Below are 25,505 nucleotides of genomic sequence, written 5' to 3'. Positions count from 1 at the left end.
GGGCTGTGGAAACATGGGGGAAGGACCCGCCACTGCAAGCTGGGATGGACAGTGGCAGAGCACAGGGAGGGAGCTGGCTGCAGGTCTGTGACACGGGCTGGCAAAGAGCGTTGCCTGCCCCATCCCCATGCCGTACATCACTGTGCTGCAGGGCTGGCCGAGAGCAGTGTCGCAGTGAGCCCCCAGCTCCAGCATGGAGCTGATTGGACCCCAGCCACATCCAGGCACTATGAGAGATACCCAGACACACAGATTTAACCTTTACTGCAGGCCAGAGGCTTGTGCTGGCTGCTAAGCGCACTGGAAGCCAGCGCCAGCCTGGCATGGGCAGCAGAGGGATGTGGGCAACCCCTGGAGCAGCCCAGCATCAACCTCCTGCCTCTGCATCATGCCCAGGACAGTGACCGGAGGGGAGGGGATGCGCTCGCTGCGCTGGCACCGGGGCAGAGACACTGCTCTGCCTTCCCACCTCCTCCTCCCCAAGGTGCGAGGACTGCGGCTATCTGTCTGGACACTTGCTGAAGGAGTGGATGCAATTTAGCAACTGGAAGGAGAAGGGGCTGGGTTTGGCGAGCAGCTCCAGTGCTGCCCACATCAGGATTTGGGGCAACAAGCTGAATGCCCTGCCTTTACTGGGAGACCCAGGGTGCCGCCAGGTGAGAGCTGGGGACCCCCCAGTGCCTGCAGCCAGCTACCAAAGATGTGCCTCAGTCACGGGTGGGCAGCTCCTTCACCAGTGAGGGCATGGCTCCCCCAGGCCCACAGGGTTTAACCCACAGGAAGGGCTCTCGGACGGGAATACGTAGCTGTGAGTCACTTCTAGGGGAGATTGGGAGGGCAGCTGGGACCTCCCCAGCCTGTCAGCCCTCATGGGGACAGGACAAGCTCTGCAGGAGGTGGCCAGCCCCTCGCTTGGAGGGGAGCAGCCCTTGGCAGGCGGAGGGAGGGAGCAAAGCCCGCAGCAGAGGGGAGAGAGCAGGGGGAGACAGAACAGGAGGTCAGGCAGGTGTAAAGTTGGATGAAAGGATGAAGACATTGAACATGAGAGAGAAAGAGAGCGCCAGCCCGCAGCCATTGCTTTCATTTCAAGCTCTAGTTTCTCCCTAGCTGCTGGCACAACTGTGGAGCACAGACCCAAACACGGGCAGATGCCAGGACCTCTGTCTATGGAAACGTGCTGAACCTCTCCCCCCAAGGCAGGGGACCTGAGGGTCGCACGCTTGCCCCCTCTGGCCAGCTACTACTTACGTTCCTGTCCGCTGCTCTCCTGGGCCAGGTTCTCTTTGCTCTTGTAAAATGGAAACTTTCGAGAGAGGCGGAAACTCTTTTTACGTTTCGTTTTGATCGACTGAAGAACATGGAGATGGAAGGGAGGACAGAAAAAACATGTGGGAAAAATTAAAATGAAGAGGCAATGAGGAGCTGTGTCAGGGCAGTTACCCTCAAATGAAATCATGGAGATTACATGAAAACTGTAATGCAGGAAAAAAATTAAGCATGGAGAAAAATGTGGTAGGGATGTTGGGAAGCTGACAGGGCAATCAGCAGCTCTGCAGGGGTAGAGGTCCTTTCCTTGTCCGCTTGCTAAGTGCTCCGCACGAGGGGTGAGGGCAGCTGCCTTCACCCGCATAAGCTGCCTGCAGTCCACTCCCAGCCACAGACCTTGGTGGGACGTGCTCTGCTCCCCCACCACTCCAACCAGGGGTCCTTCCCCAGCACTTTCACACCATCCCAGGCGCCTCTGCTCTCCCCTTGCACAGTCACAGAGGATACGTGCTGAGCAGATCCGGGCCTGGGGCAGGTCCAGTCACACTGTTCTTTGCTTTGGCGTTGCTCCAGCCGCCCCACTGGCAGCTCTGGCTGCTGGGATTCATCCTGCCCCCGCTAGCTACTGGCTCCGGGCACCCCGCTGAGCCCCAGCTCAGCACTTACCCTGTTGGACTCAATCATGCCAGTCCTGGCGTGGAACTTCACTGTTTTCAACCGCGCTCTCTCCTTCTTTTCCACCCTGATCGGAAGTTAAAGGGGAGAAAGAGCAGCTAGTCCCATGCGTGCACCCTCCGTGCCACCCATGTGGCTCCGTGCACCCTTGGGTGGTGGCCCCATTGGCAGAGGGCAGCTCCTTCCCAGAGAGGGATGGAGGTGGAGCCACCTGCCCGGTGTCTGGCCAAAGCCAGTGTCTGCAGGGGTGGGAGAGGGGACAAGCCAGCCTTCCTGGGAGGGGTGGGATGGAGAACAGAGATTGCCTTCAGGTCTGCAGAGCCAGCCCAGTGGCAGCCAGCTCCTCTGCTCCCTGTAACTTCCCATCTCATGGGACCTGGCTCACAGAGCTGGGCAGGCTGTCAGAGGACACAGGGAGCAGCCCACAGTCACTGCTATGACTCTGCTCTCACTTGGAGCCCCAGGCTGGCTAACACTAGCTTTCCATCCCCACAGGAACCACAGAGGGGGCCAAGTGCTCCTCTCCTCACCTGGAGTCTCACCCAGCTTTGAAGAACATCTCCCCAAGGAGACCCACACACAGCCCCAGCTTGCAACCAGGTTACCCTTCATGCTGCAGAGCCACAGAGGAGCTGGTGGGCTGGGACCACAGGGAGATCCCACTCTGAGCTGCAGGGCTCGCGGAGGCTGGGGAGCTCCAGGAGGCACCACGTGTGACAGCTCCTGCTGATGGACACTCACCTTTTCTTGCTGGGTATGACCCCGATCTGCTCACTCTCGCCGTGGGGTGTGACAAGCCTGGCTTGCCACCACTCATCGTCGGAGGCGTTGATAACATGCAGGATGTCCCCGTAGGAGAAGCTGAGCCCCTGGCTGGGCAAGCAACTGTCCCGGGTCCGGTCGTAGTCAAACAGGGCTCTGCAGAGGAGCAGAGAGAGGAGTGACGCCTTCCCTGAGCACGGCCAGGCAGCAAGAACAGCAGCACTGCCAACCTCCTGCAGCACTGCCACCTTCATACCTTAAAGGATTTAAGCCCAAGCTTTGGGGAAGCCTCCTGATGAGGCGAGTGGCACTGTGCAGCCACCAGCACACCCGTCCCACTGGCAAGCTCAGCACAAGCCCTGAAGCGTGCAACGCAGGAATAACAGTGCTGGACCAAACCAACTCGCTCTTGACCTTAGCTGCGAGAGACACGTGAACCACAGACACATTGAAGGCGGCTGTGGTTAGCGAGCAGGTGGAGCTCATGCAGCCTCAAGAAAGCAGCAGCGTATAGGAGGGCAGTGGGGAGCTGGGGTGCAGGGCTACTCCCCATCATCCCTCCCCAGCGGCTGCGAGGCCAAGGAGTGGGACAGGTTCCATCAGACCCCACTACTGGTGAGCAGTTGCACAGGCAGAGACCATTGGACACTGAGCACGCACTTTATTTACGTACAGGGGTATGTTAGTCCGGAGCCTGTGAATTAGGAATGCATCTGAGGGTATTGCATCTGCAATACCCATGAGAATGCATCTGCTTCTACAACTGATCCTTTTCAGACTCCTAAATACTTCCCAAGAACAGTTTATTTAGTTTAAAATTATCTTCAATATTAAACTAACCAGCTACAGAAAAGATTTTTTTTTTTTTAAACTAGGAGTGCTAATATCCTTCCTGCGCACACTTTATCACACACAGCATTGCAGCCTGTACCCGCAAGCTGCTCTCAGTGGCTTCATGTGCAACTCCTTCTACTAATGTCAGATCTCAAACCATGTCTGCAACCACTTTGCAACACACCAAACCAGGGGAACAGTCACTAAAAGCACCAATGCCAGCAGCACAACCCCTGTGTTTGCTCCTGGGACATCGGCCCCGGTCACCCCCCAGCCTGACACGAGCCCAGGCACCACAAACACTCACTGGCTGCTGGTTTAATCCTGGCACTAATGAGCCTTCCTCAACCAGGAGAGACACCTTCTGCCCCGTCATTACCCCCTTCCACTGTGGGGACTCCTAAGGGGGTCTGAAAGCACATGGTGCAAATGGCAGGGCCAAGGGACCACACAGCAGGTCCCGGTGGAGTAGCAGGGCTGGGAAGGCACTTCTTCAGCCAAGTCCCTGCTCCAGCGCTGCCAGGGGAGGACCGGGTGATGAAACCTTTCAGGTCACTTGGAACTGGGTCAAGGCAGCTGGTCTTAAATGGGGAGGAGGAAAAGAGGGGCTGCCCCGTGGCTCAGGGAGGGCTCTTTGGGATGAGACCCGATGCAGCCCTATGCATCCAGGTACTTCCAGCTACCAGGTTGCTCCCCCTTTCCCAGCTTGCTCGGGGATGGGGCAGCTCTCGTGCTCAGTCCCTCTGCACCCAAGCGTGGCCCCCGGCACGCTGGAGCTGGCAGCAAAGCGCCACAGGGCGTTTTGGCCAGAGGAAAGCAACCCTCACAGGCAGCTCCTGGCCAAAAGATAAGGCTGCGTGCGGCCAGCAGGTCCCTGCAAGGCCAGCGCCGTCAGGAGCAAAGCACAAGCTAAGGCCCCAGGGAACTGGTCAGGCCGGTTCCCGAACTGAGGCAGGCTGCAGGGCGCCCTGCCCACACCCTGCACCCTGCCCTGCAGAGCAGCGCTGGCCCCACAGCTCCCTGCCTCCTCCTGCAGCAGCCACTGGCATCCCAGGTTAGGCACAGCAAGATTTGTGCAAGGGCCGGACACCTGCAAAGCAGAGGCAGGAGGCATTTGCTTCCCCAAGACGCGATGCTCCCGGTGACCAGACCCTGGCTGTGTTGGCACCCTGGGCCCACCGTGGCTGGGTGCTCTGCGGGGCGCACAGCGTGCAGGGGCCACACGGCAGCACGGTCACTCTGCTCTGTCCCCGGGCCAGCTTGCAGCACACAGGCACGGGCAGCCAGGACAGCAGATGGTTTGGCTGGAGGGCAGGGGAGCAGTGCCAGGGACTCGGCACGGCCTCCTCCCAGCGCCCAGGCACAACGCCTGCCTGACCCCCATCCCCGCCCGGCACAGCCCCGGTGCCGGCGGACTTTGCCCTGCAGCAGCGCAGGCAGGCAGAAGGCAGCGCGCAAACCTGCCTCGCTCCTGCCCATGCTGCACAGCCGCAGCTCCAAAACACCCCCAGATTGGCTCCGGCAGGCACTCGGGTGCCCGGTTCCGGCCCTATAGACAGCACGCAAGGTGCAACACAGCCTCACAGGGCTGACTCAAGCAGTTGGGTAGCAAGTCCTGTAATTGATGTCCTGTCCACAGCGCAGCAGTTGAGCTGGTTTCGGGTAAACTGTGCTCGAAACTACCCCACCCAGAAGGGCTGGGGCAGCCCAGACGCCCGGCAGCTCTCACAAGCATGTTTGCAGGCGTGCGGCCACCAGAGCCACAGAGGGTCGGGAAGGGCCACGCTGGGGGAAAGCTCTGCCCTGGGATCACCCTCTCAGCAAGGCACTGGCCAGCTCCCGTCTGAAGCCACCTGGTTGCATGTGAGGGGACACAGTGCCGCAGAGGCCACCAAAGCCATGTGGAGGGATGCAGCAAGAGATGCGAGATGCTACAAGCAGCCCAGAAGCAGCGGGGAGCTCTTTGGCTCGCAGGCATGCCCTGATAGGTGCACCACCTATTCAGGCAGGGAACAGGAGACTCACAGGCTCAACTCCAGCTGGACTCAGCCTAAACCCTGCTCTACCCACGAGGGTGTCCATGGGACAGCAGAGGAGTGAGGGCAGGACTAGCAAGTAGATGTTTATCCAACACAGTGCCCAGCTTGTTACACAGCCCCGAGGTGCTAAATCAAGCAAGATGTCTGCAGAGCCTCACAGGAAGGTGTGAATTGCAGGAACCCAGAGCTGCAGCTCTCCCCCCCTGCCAGGCTGGGCTTGCACTGGGTCCAGCAACAGCCTGAAGCCTCTCTGCATGGAGCAGCCATGCAGTGGGAGATGCAGGCTGAGGCTGATGCAGCCTTGGTCCTTGTCATCCTTCCCACGGGGAAGGAGAAGCATCCCCTGCTCCTGCCAGGCCCCACCTGCAACAGGCTGTGCAGGGCGAGGATTTACAGGATTATTTTAATTACCAAGTTAAAATTACTCATTAGCTGTCACCCCACTCACACTGTGGCAGGCAGTAAGCAGGGGCTACCCTGGTGGCACAGGACTCGAAGCAGTTAGAGCTGCATGGCTGCTTAACCCCTGCCTGCCCCGTGCCTGGCTCTGGAGCAAAAGTGCGTCGAGGGCTCAGAGTCATAATCCTCCTAAGAGCTCATCTCCCCTCCAGTCAGATCCTGCCACAGCAATGGCGGGAGGAGATAGGGAGAAGCCTGTTACAGGGAGTGGTTCAAGGAGAGCATCCTGAATGCTGCCTTGAGCTGTCCGGGGCAGAAGCAGCGCTGGGTGCCTAGCATTTCCCTGTTTCCCAGTGGTCCCCAGTGGGTTGGTCTGGCCAGCAGCCACCCAGGGCTCTGTAGAGACACCAATACTTTCTCAAGCGGAGCAGCCCTTGAAAGAGACACTCAAGTGCCAGAGCACCCAGCCCCGGCGAACCAGTGCAAAAGCACCGCTGTCCCTGATGTGCCCTCTGGGCTTCATGATGCATCTATCACACTCGCTTCCCTGGCCTCCAAAACACCTGTCCACAGAGGTGCTGCGCGGCCCAGGCTGAACCGTCCCACGCTGCATCCCGCCCTGTGGGGATATACCCATCCCGCCTGCCTCCAGCTGCCTGGAGCAAGGGGGCAGCAGGGGAGGCTGAGCCTTACCGGACATAGAGAGATCTCTTCTCGCTTGTCCGGAGCGAGCCGGAGCCGGAGCTCATGCTGCTGTTCATCATCTGCTCTCTCAGGTCGTGGATCTTTGACTCGAAGCGGCTGTACTCTGCAGGGAGAGAGGTCGTCAGTGCAGGCAGGAGCTGCCGCCAAGCCACCCCCGCCCCCACCCCGCACCAAGCAGGGCCCAACTGGTAAGTGCTGAGAGGCAATGACAGCCTGTCTGTGGGGCATCTTGCCCATGAGGCTGTCCATCCCTACACACAAGGGAGGATGAAACCAAAGAGGCTGCAGCACACTGCAGGAGTCCAGCGGGCATCTGGAGCAGGCAGGGCACTTAGCTGCTCCCAAACCCCCGCACAGGCAGCTTGGGCAAGGGCTGTTGAGACCTCCAGGGCTACTGAGCTGCAGCTCAGCAAGGGAACAGCTGGGCAGGGCAACAAGCCGCGGACCTACAGAGCAATTCAAAATGTGCAGAGAGCGAGCCCCTCCGGGAGACTGTCACCCACCAGCTGGAGCAGCAAGGCACTACTGCAGCCATGGGGGGGTCCCCACCCACCGCTCTGCAGGTAGCGGAGCCCCTCTCCCCAGCAGGCATGGAGAAAGGGGAGGCAAAGCACGGCCCCTGCCCGCAGAAGGGGAGTGGGGAGGAGGAATTCGGCTTTTGCTCCTACCTCCAGTGGCAGACACCCGCAGGAGGAGCCGGGGGACCCTCCAAAAGCCGCCGCCACTGCCACCTCCCTGCCAGGCAGCTGGACGGGAGCAGCCGCCACCCTGGCGCCTGCCGCCGCGCCAGCCCGACCTTCAGCTGGGTGTAAAGGTCGGGCCGGCAAGCAGAGGGTGGAGGCACTGGCCCTGCTTACCCAGGGCCGACCGGGGAAGGTTTGAGGGGTGGTGAGCAACTGTGGCACCATGGCACCAGGGAAGCTGCCGGCATGGCCACAGCCCACCCCGGCAGTTCTCACCAGGCACCCTTGATTTTCTCCCCTGGGCACACCCTGCAGTTACATCCCTGCCTCCCGGCAAGAGGAGACCAGTCTCACCTCTACTGCAAGCCTTACCTAGAAAGCCTCGTCCACAACCCAGCAGTTCAGATATGGTTTGGGTTTTTTGTGTGTGAACTGGAGCTCAGCAGCGGAGGCAAGTGCTCACTGCAGAGTGGAGCCCCAGCAGTGCAGGGGATTGTGCAGGCTGCTGCCTAGCCCACAGAGTGGTATCACACAGGGGTAGCGGGAATAACACACTGCTAAGAAATGCACTGCAGGCTGCGTTTGAGAGCCAGCCCCTCGCTGTGCAAAGGGAGAGGCGACTCTCGGTGCAGATGCACAGGGGGCTGGGGTTATGCAGCTGCAGCTCAGCATTTCCTGACCCTACAGCTCTTCACTCTGCAGCCAGACCCTCCTGGGCATCCCCCTCCCGCACCCAGCTGCCAAAGATGCATTTTTACTTAAAGACTGAAAATAAAGGTAATACACACCAAAACCGCCAAGTGGCACACAGAAACTCCACACAAGGCCCCTTCCCCTGCCATGGGACATCAAGAGGTGTCACATGCCAGGCAGGGTCAGTCACTTAATGTGGAGGTCACCAGACCCCCGCTGACCCTGCCTGCCCCATGCTGAGGGGCACCCATAGCCCCTGCCTGCCTTTGTGCTAGCAGAGGGAAACAGAGAAGCAGCCAGGTGTGGGCAAGGTTTATTTTATAAGAAAACTGAATTCTGACACCAAAGCAGCACTTTTGCACTTGCCAACCTGCACCGAGGTTTTACAGAGCTCCTGGCAGAGGGAGGTGAGCTTCATCCTGCTCCACACCTCTTACCCCACATGGGGGTGGACCACAGCATCTGTGGCGCTACTCATCTGCCCCAGGATGCCCATGAGCTCTTATATCCCAGAGGAGCATCTGTCAGAAGCAGGTACAGCTGCTCTGTAAACCCTCTTTGGTGTGGAAGGGCTCTTTCCCCCAGAAAGCTGCTGAGCTGGGTGCTACAACCTCTAAACCCAGTCGAGTTGTCCCAAACCCCACTGGGGGCACAGACTCTCCACACACCCTGCACCAAAAGAACCGCTGCTCCCCGTCATGCAGGCTCGCATCCCTCCCATGACACCCTTCTCCACAAGAAGCCCAGTGTGGAGGATGCACTGCCTGGGCCTGGGCAGGCAGAGAAGGCAAAAGCAGGTTTAGCCGCCACTGGCATCAGGGTGGGGATGTCGGGAGGGCAACCTTTGGGTGCCACCGTGCTGCCAGTGACTGTGTCCCCTGCATGCAACCCAAGGGCAGGGCTCTCAAATACCCCCGCCTCGGCCGGGACGCTCCATGGAAAGGGACTTTCCAAATTTTGCTGGAGCGGCCACACTGCTTGGAGGGGCTGGGAAAAGCCCACTGGCACAACAAGAAGCACAAGCCAGGCTGGATGCAGCAAACTGAAGGGCACAGGGGCCGCTCTGGCTTTATCCCCCAGAGAGCAAACACAGTCCCGTCCTAGGACGGGTCTCCCAAGGAGCCACCAACCTGTGCTCAATATGTCTGGGGGAGGGCACAGGCCAGAGGAGCAGCCAGCCCCAAAAGGAAACCCGCCACCTCCCTCCCAGCACAGGGGAGGCAAGGTTACTCCGGGAGCCAGCACGGGATGCTCCCAGCTGCCACCGGCCCCCCCTTATCTCCGTGCTGGAGTATCCTCTGAGACAATTACCAGTGGATAACCCCCAGCAAGCAGCACTCCCGCCTTTGCTCCCTGGCTCATAGCCATCTTGCCTCTGCATCCTGGAAGGAGATCTCCCACATAGCCAAAACTCACCGGGAAGCTTGCCCACAGCACAGTGGGGAAGTGAGCCATGGCTGATGCCCACCTCCCTGGCATTCCCACGGGACCCAGGTGCCAGACATGTTCAGGACACACTTACCAAGACTGAAAAATAGGCAACAGGTGACCTGGCACCTCTTGCAGCAAGTGCCACCGCGGTGCTGCACCACGCACCAGGAGGGGCAGGACTTTTGCTATTCCCACTCAGCAATTCGATAAAAACACCATTCCACCTTACTGCCACTCTTCCTTCCCAGGGTGCAGGTGCCCCTGGAGCTGGGCCTGATCCTGCACCACGGGGTGAGCTCAGTGCTGGGAGCAAGATACAGCCCTGCACGCCTGAGCGCACACAGGTTGCAGACCATTAAGATCAGGCAGGGATTGCCTGCCTGCACCCAGGATCCCCAGCACTGGCACATGCTCATGTGGTGTGCCTGCAAATATAACCAGCGGAACCAACAAGACGGTGGGTCTGCAGCTGATTTCTGGGCACCAGGGGACAGTGCAAGGGGAGAAGGTGCTGGCAGAGAGGGGAGCTGCATTGGAAAGCAACCCCGGAGCACACATAAAGCCTCGTGCCCATGCCCTGCTCTCTCTGGCATGCAAACCTGCCTGCTCAGGGCTAGGCCGGCTCTGCCAGGCCATCAGCAGAGCCCAGGGATGCTCAGCCACAGGCTCCAGCCCAGCCACCTGCAAAAACTACCCCCAGCTCCATCCTTCCCCTCCAGCCTGGCATCTTATCGCCCTGACCCCACACACCTTCCAGCTGTGGGGTTAAAGTACAGACACCTCCTTGCACAGGGCGCAAGTGCCACAAGCCCAGGGGAGCGGAGGGGAGCATGGCCACAGGGAAAGCTTGGAGGCTTTTAAAAGTGATCGCGTGGCCCAGTCACTTCCCTTTGAGCGGCCAGCTCGGAAAAATGCCATCACGTGAGTTTTTGTATTTTCAGGGGAGGAATATCAGGGCTTTGTTGTGTGGGGCATGAGGAGGGGGAATTGCCAAATGCAAGTGCTGGTGACAGCGGCAGGCAAAGGTCAGGGGGAGAAGTGCTCAAAGGGAAGGGACCTCACAAACAGCTCTAAGGTACCATCACAGGGAGCAGCCTCCTCCTCATTGACGGCATGCAGCAGTGGTCAGAGGCGCTGCACCAGGTGCAGGTGCTCAGAAGAAAGGCAGGATGGCAGCCCTTCTTTCTATCTTTCCCTGGTTTTGTCTTTGATTCTTTCCACTCCCTAGTGGGTTGCAGGACCCCACAGAGAGGGCACGTCATCCCCCAAGACCTGCGCAAGCAGCCTCTCTGCTCCCTCGGAGCCGCAGCGAGGTCAGATGCAGAGCACACATGCACTCATCCAGCAACCCCTGGGCAAGCCCTACTGTGCTCATGTACAAGAGACACGTGCCATCCTCCGCCTCTATGAGCGGAGAGGAACTTCTCAAAGCCCCCTTCCATCAGCATCTCCTCCTTTGGACATCCTATGATCCAGCTTTCTTGCTCTTTCCAGAGCCATGACGCACATAGAAAAGGCAAACATTTCGGAGCACACATCCCCTGGAGGGGACCCAGCCTCACCCACACCTGGGGCTCATGCCAGGGAGAGCTTTCTCCTTGGCTCCCAGGCCTTCAAGCCTCTGGAGCGCTGAGGTCAACTCCCAAGGTACAACAGCCTGCGTTTCAGAGCAGCAACCCTACCTCCTAGGACAGACAGCTGCAGCCCGTGTGCCAGGTGCTGCTGGCTGCATGTGCCAGGAGCCATCGCGGACCTGGAAAGCCACTGGCTACAAAGTACCGATATTTCAGCCTTGGTCTAAAGGGGTTTCAAAACATTTTGTCCTGTTTGACATTTAGGAACCGCTCTTGGTTGGCGTCTTTGCCAAATCTCAAGTGGCAAAAGGAGCCAGATATACAAGAACATTAAGTGCTTCCTGGAAAGAAAGAAAAAAAAAAAAAAGCCAAACCAAACAAACCCCACACCCACAGCATGCCCCTGAGCGGCACTAACGGCTCTGCACCCCAATGGCCTCTGCCATGGGACAGAGGAGAAACAGCGGGCACAGGGACCCGCAGGGCACTGCCCAGCAATGCCACTGAGGAGGCACAAGGCGATGCACAGGCAAGGGGCAGTGGAGAGGACCAGAGCTGCTGGAGAAAAAAAAACAGCAGGGCCCAGGAGAGACACCTTCATCTGGGGATGTGAATTGCTGCATCCCAGCACCGGCACGGTGCCGCTCGGGACATGGTAACAGCGTGGCAGCAGCCCTGGGAGCAGCTCCCGGCCCCTTGCCTGCTGGTGGGATGCCCTCCCCGGTGCTCGCCCTTCCAACCCACGGGTGACACTTCGGCCCTGCCAGCCCGGGGAGGGTTTCGGCAGGCAGCTGCCAGCTCCCTTCCCACAGCCACTGGCTGCCCCGCACGGGACCCAGCCGCCCCACGCGGGACCACCAGCCCCCCGCAGCTTTGCCGAGGGAATTAAAGGCCAGCGCTAAGGAAAGGCAGTCGTCGGGGTAGCGCGGCAGGCGGGATGCTCAGAGTTGAGGACGAGCCCGCACCCAGCACCGAGGCCTCGGATCCAGCCCCGCGGGCCCGGTGGTCGCAGGGGGGGTCCCCGGAGCCCACCGCGCTGGGGGATGGGGGGGAAGGGAGCTGTCCCCCAGGACGAAGGGCGGTCGCCACACCCGCGACCCCGTCCGGAGCGCCCCCGGGCCCACCAGCAAGGCCCACGGGACCCCACGGGGCGGGGCCTCCTGGCGACGCCCTCCGGCGAAGAGACACCCCCCGCCCCCTCCCCACCGGAGACGACCCCCCTCCCGGCGAGGCCCCCCGCCGGCCCAGGCCCGGAGAGGGCGGGGGGGCCCGGGAGGCGCGGGCGAGGTCGGCGGAGCCCCGCTCACCTGCAGGCCGGTGGGGGGCGGCGGCGCCCCCGGCAGCAGCCCCGGAGCCGCCCGGCCCGCACACAAAGCCGCGCAGGCACCACCGGCGGGACGCCGCCGGCCCGCCCCCCCTCCTGCCGCGCCGGCCAATCGGCGCCCGCACCTCCCCCCCCCGGCCCCGCCCCGCGCCAATGGGCGCTTCGCCGGCCGCCCCCCGCCCCCGGCCTCCCGGCCCGCCCGCTCCGCGCGCCAGCTGACGCCCCGCCCCCTCATCTGCCTGCGACGCCCCGCCCCCAGCCCGGTCCCGATCCCGGTCCCGGCCCCGCCCCCGTTCCCGGTTCCGGTGGCGGTACCTTCGGGCCGGTACTGCGCGATGATGGTCACCGTCTGCCCCGCCCGCTTCAGCGCCGCCGCCGCCTGCTCGTGGGTGGCGTTGCGGAGGTTCACGCCGTTCACCTGCCGGGACAGAGCGGCTCTGCTGGACCGGACTGACCGGGGCTCGCACCCACCGGGTCTGCCCTGCGCCCCGGCCCTCGGCACCGCTGCCCCTGTCCCTGTCCCGGTACTCGCGGTGCCCACACTCTCAGCCCCACATCACCCAGCCCCTGTGCCCCCAGTACCACGGCTGCTACCGACACCCCCAGTAACGGCATCTCCAGTAACGGCATCCCCGGTACCCGCCCCCGGCCGGCCCGGGTACCGGGGGTGCCCTCCGCCGGCAGGCGGGCAAGGACCCAGCCGGCCCCCGCTCCACCACAGGATAGATACCGGGCAGGCTGCACCCAGGGGCCACGTCCACACCGGCACTGGGGTTGGACCCTGCCAAACCGTGTCCCGGGTGGCAGGGGACAGGTGTCCTGTGGGTGCCCGCCCGGGGCTGTGGGAGGCCGTGGAGGGACAGCGGGCGGCCCCGCCGACTCACCGAGAGGATGCGGTCTCCCCTCCGCAGCTCCCCGCTGAGGTCAGCAGGGCCTCCAGCCAGGATGAAGGACACGAAGATCCCCTCGCCATCTTCCCCTCCAACAATGTTGAAGCCCAGGCCGGTGGAGCCTTTGTGTAGGATGATTTTCCGCGGCTCCCTGGAAGGACAGACACAGGACAGGGAGACATCAGGGTGAGGAGCAGCGAAGCTGATGACAGGGTCGGCTGTGCCTGGGCTTCCCGGCACACTGGCGGGGCTGGAGTCACCCCAAGTGCGACCTGGCGTGACTCAGCCCTCTGCACCAAGGACGCTGATAAACCGGGAGAGGTGCGGGCAGTTGCACGAGTAACGAGACAGAGCATGGATGGAGATAGAGCATCTGCCATGAAATCATGCACAGAAACATTGGATTGCGAGGCAGCATCAGATGCCACAAGCCTGGGCATCAAGGATGGCATGGCCGTGCCAGGAGAGGGAGATCCAGCCCCTCTGCACCCGTGCAGCATGGCAAGTGTGCCTGCAACCCCACGCACCCCCATGCCACAGGCCCTGCACGGCTCAACAGAAGTCCTAAATTTTTCGATGATGACTTAATTCTTTCACAGCTCAAACAATAGGCAGGCAAAGGCAGAAAGACTGCCTAGCATCGCAAAAATCCTGCATCAGTTTTCATCTGGAAAAAAAAATGAAGTCTGATAGGAACAAGAGCAGCTCCCAGCTCAAGCACTGGATTAAAATAAGAAGGAATAAACGACGCCAGACAATTAGCACAGGCTGGCAGTGATTGTCAGCCAACATGACACTGTGGACCATCAATGCATCCGCTGTGGTGACCGGCTGGATCCCGGGTGCTCCAGCAGGTACCACAATGACTGAGGACCTGCCAGTGAGCTCAGCAGCCTGATCAACCCCGTGCCTGCCGGGGAGCTGAGGGAGATCTCCGGGGTGCAGTAGGAGAGATGCTGGAGCCCCAGACACGGCACTGTCCGAGAGCACCCATGGCGGACCCTAAAATGCCAGCAGAGTTCTGCTAAGAGGACCCTGGGGCACTGGGGGGGCTGGGCCAGCTGGCCCCCCCGGCTGCCAGCGACAGCAGGGGAAGGAGTGGGGCTCATGTGGCATGAGCAGAGCAGGGACCCAGGGGAATAAAGTTTGGCCCAGCAGTCAGCACAAAGCCCTGCAGCCTGGCAGTGTGCTCCCAGGCCACTCTTGCAAGAAAACATCTTATTCAGCCCCCAGGGCCAGCCTAGAGCATCACGGCCATCACCTGGGCAGATGGGGGAAGGTTTTGATGCTTTCACGGATGCAGGCGGCAGGATTTACCTCCAGGGACACGTGCCAGCACCCCAGGAAAAGTGTCCCACCATCCTTCCCCGTGGGGGAGTCCTGATGGGCTGAATGTCGCTTAGCTTCAGGCAATCACCTTATAAGGAGCAATAGGAACAGGAGATGGACAGACAGAAGTGCAGGATGCCTTGCAAGAAGGTCTTGGTGGGCTCCTGCCCTGTCCAGACCCTGGGCTCAGCACAGCCTGACCCTCCCGGCTCTCCCAACTGCTCCTCTCCCTGTCCCCATGCCTACCACCAGGCACAGCAGCATCCCAGTCCCCTACCTCTGGTCACACTTGCTCCTCTGGCCTCGCTGCTGCCTGGAAGGGGACAGGGATGGCTGTCCCCTGTAGGACATGGATGATGAGACATTGACGGTGAACATTGTGGCATGGCAGGCTCTGCTGGCGGCGCTGGCCGGGAGGCGTGAGGGGCAGGAATGTTCTGAATGCATCGCACCACAGCCCGCCTGTGCTGCCTGTCTTTGCCTCTCGCTGGCTTCAGGGCCGTCAGCTTACCTGACCCACACACAGGTTTTTTTTTTTATAGAAGCACTGAAAGGACGCAGCCTTTGCTCTGCTAGACCCTACAGACTTAACTCCTTCCTGCCCCTGCAGGCACGGACAGCATGGCCCCAACTGAGGGGAGAACCCAAGCAAGGGCAAATTCGCAGCCCAGCTCCCCACGCCTGCAGCTGCACACACACCATGCATTGCCACAGCCCCTTGCCTTCAGATGGAGAGGTACAGCAGAGTCATAACTCCAGCTATGCATTTCTGATGGGCCAGAGGCTGAATCTACCTTGTGACCTTCAGAAAATACCTGCTTTATCCTTATGGCCTTTGGATGCATTTGAGCTTTGAGCTAAGCGGAGCTCAGGACTTGCCTGGACCATAGTGCAGGGCTGGGATGCACCAGGACCAGGAGGAGGCCAGGGAAACACCATGGAAATGCCATTGCGGTCAAAAAAGGCTCAACCCCAAGTCCTCAGATTGCCACCAGCGCTTGGCTCTGGGGTGGCTGTGAGGGGGCTGGGAGGGCGGCAGCCATCAGTCCCTCTGCAGCAAAGCTATGCCTGGGGCTAGAGCTCTCCCAGGGGAAGAAATAGGTCAGATTTCTGGGTCTGCAAATGCTGCCTCCAACCAGCTGATGAACTTGCTCTGCCCCTTGGGTTTTGCTGCTGCCCAAGCAAAGTGCAGCAATGACCACCCCAGCTTGGCCTGGGGGAAGCATCCCCAGCATCCATGAGGACCAGACGGTTTGGTGAAAGGTAGAGAGAGACGCTACAGGAACCAAGGAGAGGATATGAAGCCCCAGACAGTTACATTTCAGGTCTCAGTTATGACACGCACTCTCTGCTTCCATCCTCATCCCAGGAGGCAGGACATAGATCCTGAAGGCAGATCCCACGCTGGACGTTGCAGGGTTAACACCAGGATCTCGGCACAGAGCGACTGCAGGGATCCTGTGGGGCTGTGCCGGGTCTGCGTTGCAGTGGTGGAGCTCATTGGAAAACAAGATGCTCTGGTCCCCAGCCCTAGGTGCTGCGGGACATGAGGGTCACTGGAGCCACGTCCACATCTGCAGCAGCACTTGTGCCCACAGAAGGGGAAGTGGCATGATACTGGATCCAGGCCAGGACCTCTGCTTCTCCTGGGGAACGGCTGGCAGCAGCCTCCTGGGAGACAGCTGCTTTTTCAGGGGAGTCGCTGCCTTTCCCACACCAGTAAGATGCATTTGGACCACACCGGTCCTAGTACACAGTCTTGGTGATGCACAAGCCAAAAGATCCACAGCGATGAAGCTGTCCTGGGGGGGTCGGTGATGCACATGAGGTTTTCAGTGCTGCCCTGGGATGGATGAGGGAGGTGCTGAGCCCACCGCAGACTGCGAATCTGGTGGGGAGCAGGGAGCTGTGGCTGAGAGGGGCCAGCCTGCCTGCAGCGGGGCCCTCCGCAAGGCAGCACCATCCTCTAGCGGCCACCAGCACGTGCTGCACCAGGGCCACTGCCAAGTCACCGCTGAGCCACTGCCGAGCCATCGCCGTGCCATTGTCACTGGGCTGTGTCCAGCCCGGGCTGGGTTGCTCTCTCTACTCTCTGGCCCGCAAATAAGGACGTTGGTGCGTGTAGGAAAGGACACCGTGGTGGGACCGAAGTCCCCGGTGAGAGGCAGATGGTGCGTTTTCCGAGCGCTGGGACTCAGTCCCTTCTGTGGTGCAATGTAATGGCAGAAAGCACTACTCCTGCGTGTGGCATTATCTCCCAGTGCCCTGACAGCACAGGAGTTGCTACACCTGGCTCGGGCAGAGGCCAGTGCTGCACAGGTCATGGTGTGCTGAGGCACCTGGCTGCGGCCAAGCACCAAGAAGCAAGAAAACCCCGTGACGAAGGTGAGTGCAGCCACTCTCCAGGAGGACAGCGGACCTGACGCCGGATGGCAAGTCAGGGTCTCCCGCTCTGGCATCTGCCAGCACCCTGCAGAACGGGACAATTCCAGCCAAGGCTATGGCATCTTCCACTGCAAACGCAACCCCGAAACGAGCCTGTGACCTTCCTCCTAACCACAGAGCCAGCGCTAAGCCTAACCCGAGTGTCAGTCCTAAGAATACAGCCTGAGCCCTACAGCCCTGGCCCTGCGGATACTAAACCCAGAGCAGGCTCAGCACTGGCCCTGAGGCTTTGCAAGCAGAGGGAAAGCTGTGAGCTCAGGCAAGCAGAGCAGGACCAACCAGGTTTCGCTCTCCCATCCTCAGCATGAGGCTTTGGAGAAGTTTTACACCGCGTTCAGGCTCAGAGCATCTCATTTGTGCTCCTCTTTATTTCCTGTGTTCAGGAAAGAAACCTGCTCATGCAGCATAAATGATGCTAGTGGGGAAAAGGGGGCCATGCAGGAGGCTGTCAAGCCCAGGGCTGGCAGCTGCTGAAATGACACCTGTGTGCAGGTGGTTTGTGATGCCAGGCTTGGGGAGTGTGGGAGGAGAAGCCCCACTTGTACCCCCCCCCCGCCTCACTCCCAGCACAGCTCTGCTCGGGACAGCTAGCTCACAGCCTGGGAGCCTGTGGCAGTGCTGGCACCAGATGGCACCGTAAGGGCAGGGAACACCTTGTATTCCAGGTATTGTAAAACAGGTAAGAGAATGAAGCAAGGCTCAGGGAGGAGCAGGAGGGAGAACAGGGAAGGGGGGGATGCAGCGAGCCAGGGAGCGACACAGCAGGGCTGGTCTCAGGTGGGGGTGAGCTGGGAGCTCACTGTGGGGGCCCCAGGCTTTGCACCATGCACCCACAAACGGGCTTTCGGCCGAGGCTCTGCACTGGCAGCGGGGATGAGGTCAAGCAGCCAGGGACGGAAAGAGAGGGAAGATGAAGGAGCAGGGATTAAGGATGTTCATGCCTGGTACTCACCTGGTGAAGTCCTCGTCCCCGAGCATGTGCCGAGGGATGGGCGAGTACCGCGATGGAGTCACCTGGGGAGGGACGGGGTAGGAAGGCTTGCTCTCAACACTGCCCAGGTAGCCCAGACTGGAGTTATGGCTTATGTGGTTGTCAGCCAAGGCTGAGAAGGCTGCAGGAGAGGAGAAGGGCATCAGGAGCAGAAATCCATCTGCAACACGGACGTGGAGACCAGCCCAGCAATGCCGGCCGCCCCAGCACGCTCCGTCCCCCCCCAGCCCTGCTGTGCGGGCTGCTGCGCCAGTGGCCGGCAGCGTACGTACTGCTGGCGTAGTCGGGGGGCGCGTACATGTCGTTGAGGTGGATGTTGCCGGGCTTGGCCACTTTCAGGTACACCATGTCAGAGGTGTTCTTCAGGGCTGCCACTGCCTCCTCGTGCCGCACGTCCTGCAGGTTCGTGTTATTCACCTGCCGGAGGGAAGGGGCTGGGTAACATGGCTGCAGGCAGGAGGGCAGAGACCAATGCAGCCCTGCAGGAGCGGAGCAGTTTCCCGCAGGGCAGGTGCTGCAGAAGCTCTGGAGACAGGGTCCCATCTCCATGCGTTTGGCCCTCCCGCCTGCAGCCGTTGCTGCGCCTGTCCCTGCCACAGCACTGTCCCAGAGGGGACCCCAGGGAAGGGGCATGGGGCTGCCAGCAGGAGGGTGCTGGGGTTCAGGATCGGCACCGCAGCATGGTGGAGCCTGCTCAGCTTCACCTCACGGCCAGCTGCAGGCATGGGGCTTACCGCGAGCAGCCGGTCCCCGATCTGCAGGCGCCCGTCCTTCTGGGCAGCGCCTCCCTCGATGATCTTGGTGATGTAGATGCTGTTGTCCCCGGGGATGTGCTGGTTCCCGATGCCCCCTGCGATGCTGAACCCCAGGCCTGAGGGGGAGTGAGAGGACAGGTGAGGGGTGAGGGATAGACAGATGGATGGAGCCCCAGGCTGGCAACAAAGTCCCTCTGCCTCACTGGGCTTCCCACCCTGCCCCAAACCTGGCAGGCAATGGGCCACCCCACTGCTGTGCAGGGACAGCCCAGGCACCGCGCACTGCACCGTGGGGCTCTCCGACACCCTGTGCCCCATAGCCTCCCATGCTGCTGGGCCACTTTGCGGCATCCTGCACCGTGGCAGTGCCACCTTGCATCTCACATCCCCGTGATGCTGCCATGCACCCTGTGGCATCCCACACTGAGGGGTCACCCCACACCATCCCGTGGGGCAGCGGGGCACCCCGGTCCTGCAATCAGAGTGAAGAGTTCACCTTTGGGGCCCTTCATCAGGTTGACCTCCATGATGGTCTCTGGCGGGGGCTGCCGGCGGCGCACCACGAGCCGCACCACGGGGCCCGCTTCCTTCAGGGCCTCCACAGCTTTGCTGTGCACCACCTCGGAGACGTCCACGTCGTTCACTCGCAGCACACAGTCATTCACCCTGTGGGCACAGGGTGGCCCTGAGCTCCCCTCGGGAATCACCAGCTTGTGCCACCCTCCTCTGGACACCTCTGCCACCCTCCTCTGGCCACGCGGACCCTTGTGTGAAGGAAAGCTGCTCAAGCTGGCCAGATCCTGCCCTGCTAGGGAGAGAGCAGGGTCCCTTCTGAAGAGAGAGGCAGTGGGGCTGGTCCCCACGGTGTGACCCTGGTGGAAATGGGAGATGAGGGGAAAGGCTGGATCCTGCCCCAGGCTGCGGGGGGAAGCATGGGAGCTGGAGCCTGGCATAGGGAAGGGAGGAGGGGTGGCTGCAGACAGGAGGCTGGTGGCTGGGGACTGTGGGCATCCCTGCACTGAGGGGACCCGGCTGGGGGGAAGGGACCGGGGAGGGCCAGGGACCATGGCAGGGTAGGGGAGCAGGAGCTGCCTAGAGGGACCCTGGGGAGATTCTGGGTAACACCCTGATGGGGCTGCTTCCCTGGCCCTGTACTCACCCCAGACGGCCATCCATGGCTGCTGCTCCCCCGGGGATGATTTTGGTGATGAAGATACCTGGGTCATCTGGAATGTGGGGGTTGTCGATTCCTCCTGCTATACTGAAGCCAAGGCCGGAGTTACCCTGCAGAAAATCAAACACCGCGTCTTTCCCCCATGGGCAACCACTTGCTGCTGGACCTCCCGAAGCAGTCCCCCTCTAGCCGCAGCTGCCTGGGGCGTGGGAGCCCTTACGGCATCTGTTGCACCCCAGGGTGTCTGGCTCAGGGGGTAGAGGGATGCGTGGCCAGAGAGGAGGCCGGCGCTCATCAGCCGAGGCGCTCGGTGCAGCAGCGCAGAGCACCGAACAGATGGAGCGGGAGAGTGGGAGCCGCTGAGGACCTCCCTCGCCGCCGCGTCTGCACCGAGAGACTCTGAGGCAGGCGGCAAGCTGGGGGAATAGGGGGTGGTCCTTGGTGGAGAAAACCTCCCCTTGCTGGCTGCTCCCCAGGAGGAGACACTGATGCTGCAGCCCGCACAGAACAGCCGGGCTTGTGCCAGTCACCAGCATCCCACCCCTGCCCCCTGGGATGCAGCCCCGGCAAGGAGCCAAGCCAGGGACCAGCAGTGCTGATGCCAAAATTTGCAGGATTGGGTGGAGGGGACTGTCATAATGGAGCAGGGTATCCAGTTCTGCCTCCTCTTCCTCCCAGACATGCTTTGAGCATCACTTGAGCTTCATTCTGCTGAAGTCTGCCCGGGGGAAATGCAGGGGCTGTGCCACATCTCCAGCTCCATCTCGGCAGCATCCCAGGATGAGCATCCATGGCCCCGCACCGCCTCTCCCGCTTGCAGGATCCCCATTAGTGGCACACTCACAGGTGCTGCTTCCAGCTCTGTGCTTGATGCAAGTGGACAATTCCTGTTTTTTCTGCTCTGCCTTGAAAATCAGATGGCTCCTTGCCTTGTTTTCTCATGCGGAAGAGCTGACACTTAGTCACATCCTATTGTGCCCGCCTCTTTCGTACACAAACAGGCTCGGGCCAAGCGCTCTCGTGGCTGCCCACGGCCCCAGTGCTCAGCGTTAGGTGATGGGGAGCTCTGCCCTTCTGGGGGACCTGTGGCCAGGAGGGCCACACCAGAGGTCAGGCTCCCTGGGACCATCTAGCACCAGCAGCCAGCTGGGGCTCGCGCTTCTCCCCAGCAGTTTGGGATCAGCATCAGCTCTTGCAGCAACGCAGAGGTCTCTGCTCTGACTTTATGCCATTCATGACACAGCACATGGTATCTCTGGGAGCCACCAATGCCTCTCACTACGCAACGCTCCCAGATGCTCTCCTGCTGGCTGGGATTTGGCTGGCACGTGACAAGGAGGCACTCAATGGTGAAGGTCTGAGGCAACTCTCCTTTCTCTAAGCTGGATTCTGGTGTACCCCATGCCCAGCTCAAACAAGCTGCTTACTGTCACCAGAGACCCAGCCAGGCCCCAGCAAAGCAGGTGACACTGTGCAAAATGGTCTCCAGACATTCATTGTGCCTGTCTGGAAGGGTGTGCTCTGATGCTAGCTACAAAACCTGGAAATGATCCAGGAGGTCTTTAATTTTATTTTGATAAACCTTGAAATGGAGTTCAAGGGATTTCTTAGCTGGCATCAGGGTTGATATAGACACAGGGGCAGCTCCTGCTGTGGACATATGTATGGTGGGTAAACCCAAAGCCACGTCCCTCTGCAGACAGTGTTTCCTCAATTACTGCCCCCAAAACACTGCTGCATTTGCCCTTGTCTTTACAACGAGGATTAATAACAGTGACAGACCAGCAATTCTGGGGTACACTGAGGTCATCTCTGGGAGCCAAACACCCCAGCAAGGAGACAGCCTCACCTGCAGGCACCAGGGTGCTTCTCCTGCAGTAAGACGCGGCTGTTGGATCCCACTGGGGACCAGGTGAAGGGGAAGGACATGGGTATGGCCCGTGCTGGCTCTGGCTGCTAAGCACTGAAATTCCCTCACAGTTTCTCACTGCTGGAGAGGGAATAGCTGCCTGAGGCTTTGAAATGGGGGCAGCAACGAGTGCTGCCTCTCCATGCAACCCTGCCAGCTCCCCCCAACTCCTGCTGTGGGCCAAGGACAGAGGATGCTCTGAAGAATCCCTGAAAACAAGGCTTTTGCCTCTAAATTGGGCCTGGAGTGAGAAGCGCTCAGCCCAAAAAGGAAGCATCTCCTGGGCTGGTTTCGTCAGCCACGCTGGGGAAGCGGTGGGTGAGGCGGCAGCCCCAGATAACCTTCCGTCCACCCACCTCCATGATGCAGAGCCAAGGGGAGGAGGGAGATGACTAAAGGCAGAAAGGAACAGAAAAATGAGTGATGCGTCTTCCCCTGTGATGCTGGCCACGTGGCGAGGCCGAGCAACCTGGCACATCAGCGAGGAGGAGGCAAGGTGTGCCACGGAATGCTGCGGCCAGCCTCCTGCTCCGGCCATCCCCACTCGGCAAGGCTGTGCCCACCTCTTGGGGTAAATCTTGGGCCAGCTTCTCCCACTCCTTCGCCATCCCTCCATCCCTGCCACTCCCTTGGCACCAGAGGAAAGCCCTCCCTGCCCTGTGTGGTACTGGCTCACCCCTGGATAAGCCTCATCCACAGGGGGAGCTAATTTTAGCCATGGCCAGTGTGGTGCACACCATCAGCTCTGTGTTGCCAACAGACAAGAAAAGGCTCGAGCAGCAACTCCCCCCATTGCTGTCCGGTTTACCAGAAAACTGTCCTTGCTGCTTAGCATCTCCAGGCTGTGTACCTGGGAGTGATGGGGAGTCTGGTGGCGGAGACGCATCGGTCCCCCATGCCCGGCTGTGGTGTGCACCTGCCTACGTGCCTGCATGAGCAGAGCTCCCTGCACCTCCATTTTCCAGCAAAGGCAGTGACAAAGAGCTTCCCCCCGGCTCCGTGCTGGTGGGTTTGTGGGGGCGAGGGTGTGAGTGAGGGAGGTGAGGGAGAAGCCCCTCCTCCCTCCCTTCTGGAGGGGTCTGTGGGGTTGGGGGGGCAGAAAGCCCACCTTTCCCGGTGCTGTGGGGGCCATGCAGGGAAGGCAAGTGCGACACCCCCAGAAGCCTCTGGAGAGAGCGGTGAGCAGAGACCAACCTCTCCCATCAGCTGGCGTGGGGATGCGGGGGGGTGCCAGCTGCACCGGTGGGAGGGCGAGTGGGAAGAAGCAGCAAAGGCTGCTGGCGGGTGAGTAAAGAGCACTTACCCTTTCCAAGACGATCTCCTCGTATTTGAACATCCCATCACTGCCGTTCACCTGGGGAGAGGGAGACAGCACGTTATGGCTCTGTGCCAGTCCCGGGGGGATTTGCTTTTCCCCTCTGATAGCTAAATATTGAGAATCCAACCTAAAAGCTGCACCATCACTGCTGAAAAAAACTTAAACGCAATCACTCAAGCCTGCCCTGAAATTAAACTGTGCACTGCTTTGCTTTTCTTTCTGGGCATGAGCCAAAGCCCACTGACTTTAATGCACTTCAGCGCAAAGCCTTTATTCTCCTGGCTCATTTCTTCAGCCATGAAAAGGAACACAACCAAAGGCACAAAAAGAAATAATGCTTTTGTTACACAGCATGTAATTAACCTTGGGAATTCACTGCTGCAGGAAGGGGTCGGTCCATTTAAAGGAAAAAAAATGTCTGTACATAGTAACATAATAAACACCTTTAGCAGCTTATATCTTTTAAATCTTTTAGTAGCATGACTGTGTTAACAGGGAATTCAGAATAATTTATTCTAACAAATTAGTTGGGTGCATAGGAAATGACGTGCGAGTGTGAGCCACAGTAAGAGGGGAAAACATTGTGATGCCCTTATATAAAAAAATGGTGTAGCCTGTCTCAATGCTGTAAACCATACTGATCCCCATGCTTAAAAATCTCCCATACCCAGAGTGTCAAAACAGGGCTCTGGGAAACATAATAGCTTGAAACAAAAGGGCTGCAACTGTAGGCTCAAAAATAAGAAAAGGTAAATGTACAGGTCAAAAACTTCCATTTTCCCCATAAGCAACAAGGCACAGGAAAATAAGGCAGCAGTTTCACTCCAGGTCATCAGTATCAGGCCATAAACAGCTGCCAAGGTCTAAAATTTAGCAAGATTTGCAAAGCAATTGGATATTGGAACATCCAGAGCTGTTACACTCAACAGCAACAGTTTTGGAGAGGACTGGACTCAACCTACAATTTGAGTCACTCTGGGAAGCAAGGGACAGGATGCAGCAAGGTCTGCACGGCATGGCAGAGGTGGCGGGACCAGGGTGGCGGGGCTCAGCAGGCAAATGCCTCTCCCATCATGCAGCCCTGCCTCTGCCTGCGGCCCCTGGACAACATGCAGGGTTCCTCATGTGGATTTTACATCCACCATTAATTGGTGGCTTGTGGATTGTATGGAGCCACTTTCTGTACACACTCTGTAACCCAAACCGGAGCTGCTGTGGCTTTGTTTGGACACAGGTCCCCTTCTCTGGCACCAGCATGCCGGTTGTGTCCTGCTTGCCCAGCTCCCTGCTATCCGCTCCTGTGGAGGCACAGCCCAGCCGTCCTCCAAAACCCCACAGTGCTGGGTTGTTAGATGTAGAGGACAGCAAACATCATTTATGCTAAAGCCATCATCTGACACCATGGAAGGAAACTCAATGAGATAGCTGTAAGGCCCTATTTATAGGTAGGAAGAGGAAACAGGAGTTTTTCTAAGTGGGAATAATCACGTGCCCAGGTGGAAGAGCAGTTCTGCATGCCAGGATCTAGGATAGGGCTGTGCCACCTGTGACACTCACACCCTTACCCCCTGCCTGGTTCAGCCCTGGTGAGGCCAAAGCAATCCCGCACCCTGTTGTGGGTACCGTGCTTCAAGAAGGATGAGGTTGGGGAGAGTCCGGAGTGGAGAGACAGGATGAAGCCCCCAGGGAACGCAGGCTGAGAGGGTTGTCCCTCCTCAGATGTGCTCCGTGCCTGGTGCCTCTCAACCGTGGGAAGATTTCAGGGCACATTTTGGGGTTGAGATATCCAGATGCTCTAATATTAGGATGCTCTGATCCTCCCAGCACATTGGGAAAGGCTTTGGTCAGCTCTTGAACAGGACCCCTCTGCAGAAAAGCACCAGGAGTGGTGGGATTAACCCACAGCAGGATCCTCGACAGCCTTGTCGGGACAGGGACATGTGGCTGATGCCACCTCCTGCCACAGCACTGCCCTGGGCCATGCTCCCACAGGCAGGGGGGGCATTGCTTCCCTCACCACAGGCTCCCCCTCTGCTACGGATTGCCCTTCCCTCTTCGCGTCCTACCATACTGACTAATCCTGAGGGGAGCCGGCTTACTGGCCCGTGCCGCCCTCACAGCCTCCCTCGCCGCAGCCTCCAGGCTCATCTCGTCTCCGCAGTTGGTAGCCTGGTGCGTGGGGCGCAGCGTCGCCTCTCCCCGGCTTTCCAGCAACTTGGATTCCTGGCACCCTTCGCTACTACACACATTGTCCTCTCTGCTTTGGCATTCAACACAGTTGCCACACAGCCAGCCATATGCACACCCAC

At 59.8% G+C, this 25,505-nt stretch overlaps 1 protein-coding gene across 13 annotated transcripts in view; it reads right to left on the bottom strand.

Annotated features, from left to right (window-relative positions):
• Positions 1–25,505, bottom strand: part of DLG3 (discs large MAGUK scaffold protein 3) — an 80,742-nt gene that overhangs the window by 10,070 nt on the left and 45,167 nt on the right. For 6 of the 13 annotated variants that reach the window (XR_003920940.1, XM_029997372.1, XM_041118956.1 and 3 more), the window contains 12 exons: positions 23,182–23,232; positions 19,955–20,079; positions 19,292–19,461; positions 18,775–18,911; positions 18,313–18,457; positions 18,002–18,161; positions 13,270–13,426; positions 12,701–12,803; positions 6,669–6,783; positions 2,683–2,859; positions 1,933–2,008; positions 1,249–1,348 (listed from right to left, as the gene is read on the bottom strand). Coding sequence is in view for 12 of the 13 variants with exons in the window: in XM_029997372.1 (XP_029853232.1) it covers positions 1,249–1,348; positions 1,933–2,008; positions 2,683–2,859; positions 6,669–6,783; positions 12,701–12,803; positions 13,270–13,426; positions 18,002–18,161; positions 18,313–18,457; positions 18,775–18,911; positions 19,292–19,461; positions 19,955–20,079; positions 23,182–23,232 (1,516 nt within the window). In the remaining variant the exon portion in view is untranslated. Of the gene's footprint in view, positions 1–1,248; positions 1,349–1,932; positions 2,009–2,682; positions 2,860–6,668; positions 6,784–10,889; positions 10,912–12,368; positions 12,472–12,700; positions 12,804–13,269; positions 13,427–18,001; positions 18,162–18,312; positions 18,458–18,774; positions 18,912–19,291; positions 19,462–19,954; positions 20,080–23,181; positions 23,233–25,505 lie in introns of those variants that run through there. The other 7 variants (XM_029997365.1, XM_029997366.1, XM_029997370.2 and 4 more) reach the window with 3 other exon arrangements.

Source organism: Aquila chrysaetos, chromosome 21 (genome assembly GCF_900496995.4).
Source record: "Aquila chrysaetos chrysaetos chromosome 21, bAquChr1.4, whole genome shotgun sequence".
In the NCBI taxonomy this organism is placed as follows: domain Eukaryota; kingdom Metazoa; phylum Chordata; class Aves; order Accipitriformes; family Accipitridae; genus Aquila; species Aquila chrysaetos.
The sequence above is the reverse complement of the archived record's forward strand: the minus strand, read 5'-3'. Positions and strand labels throughout refer to the sequence as shown.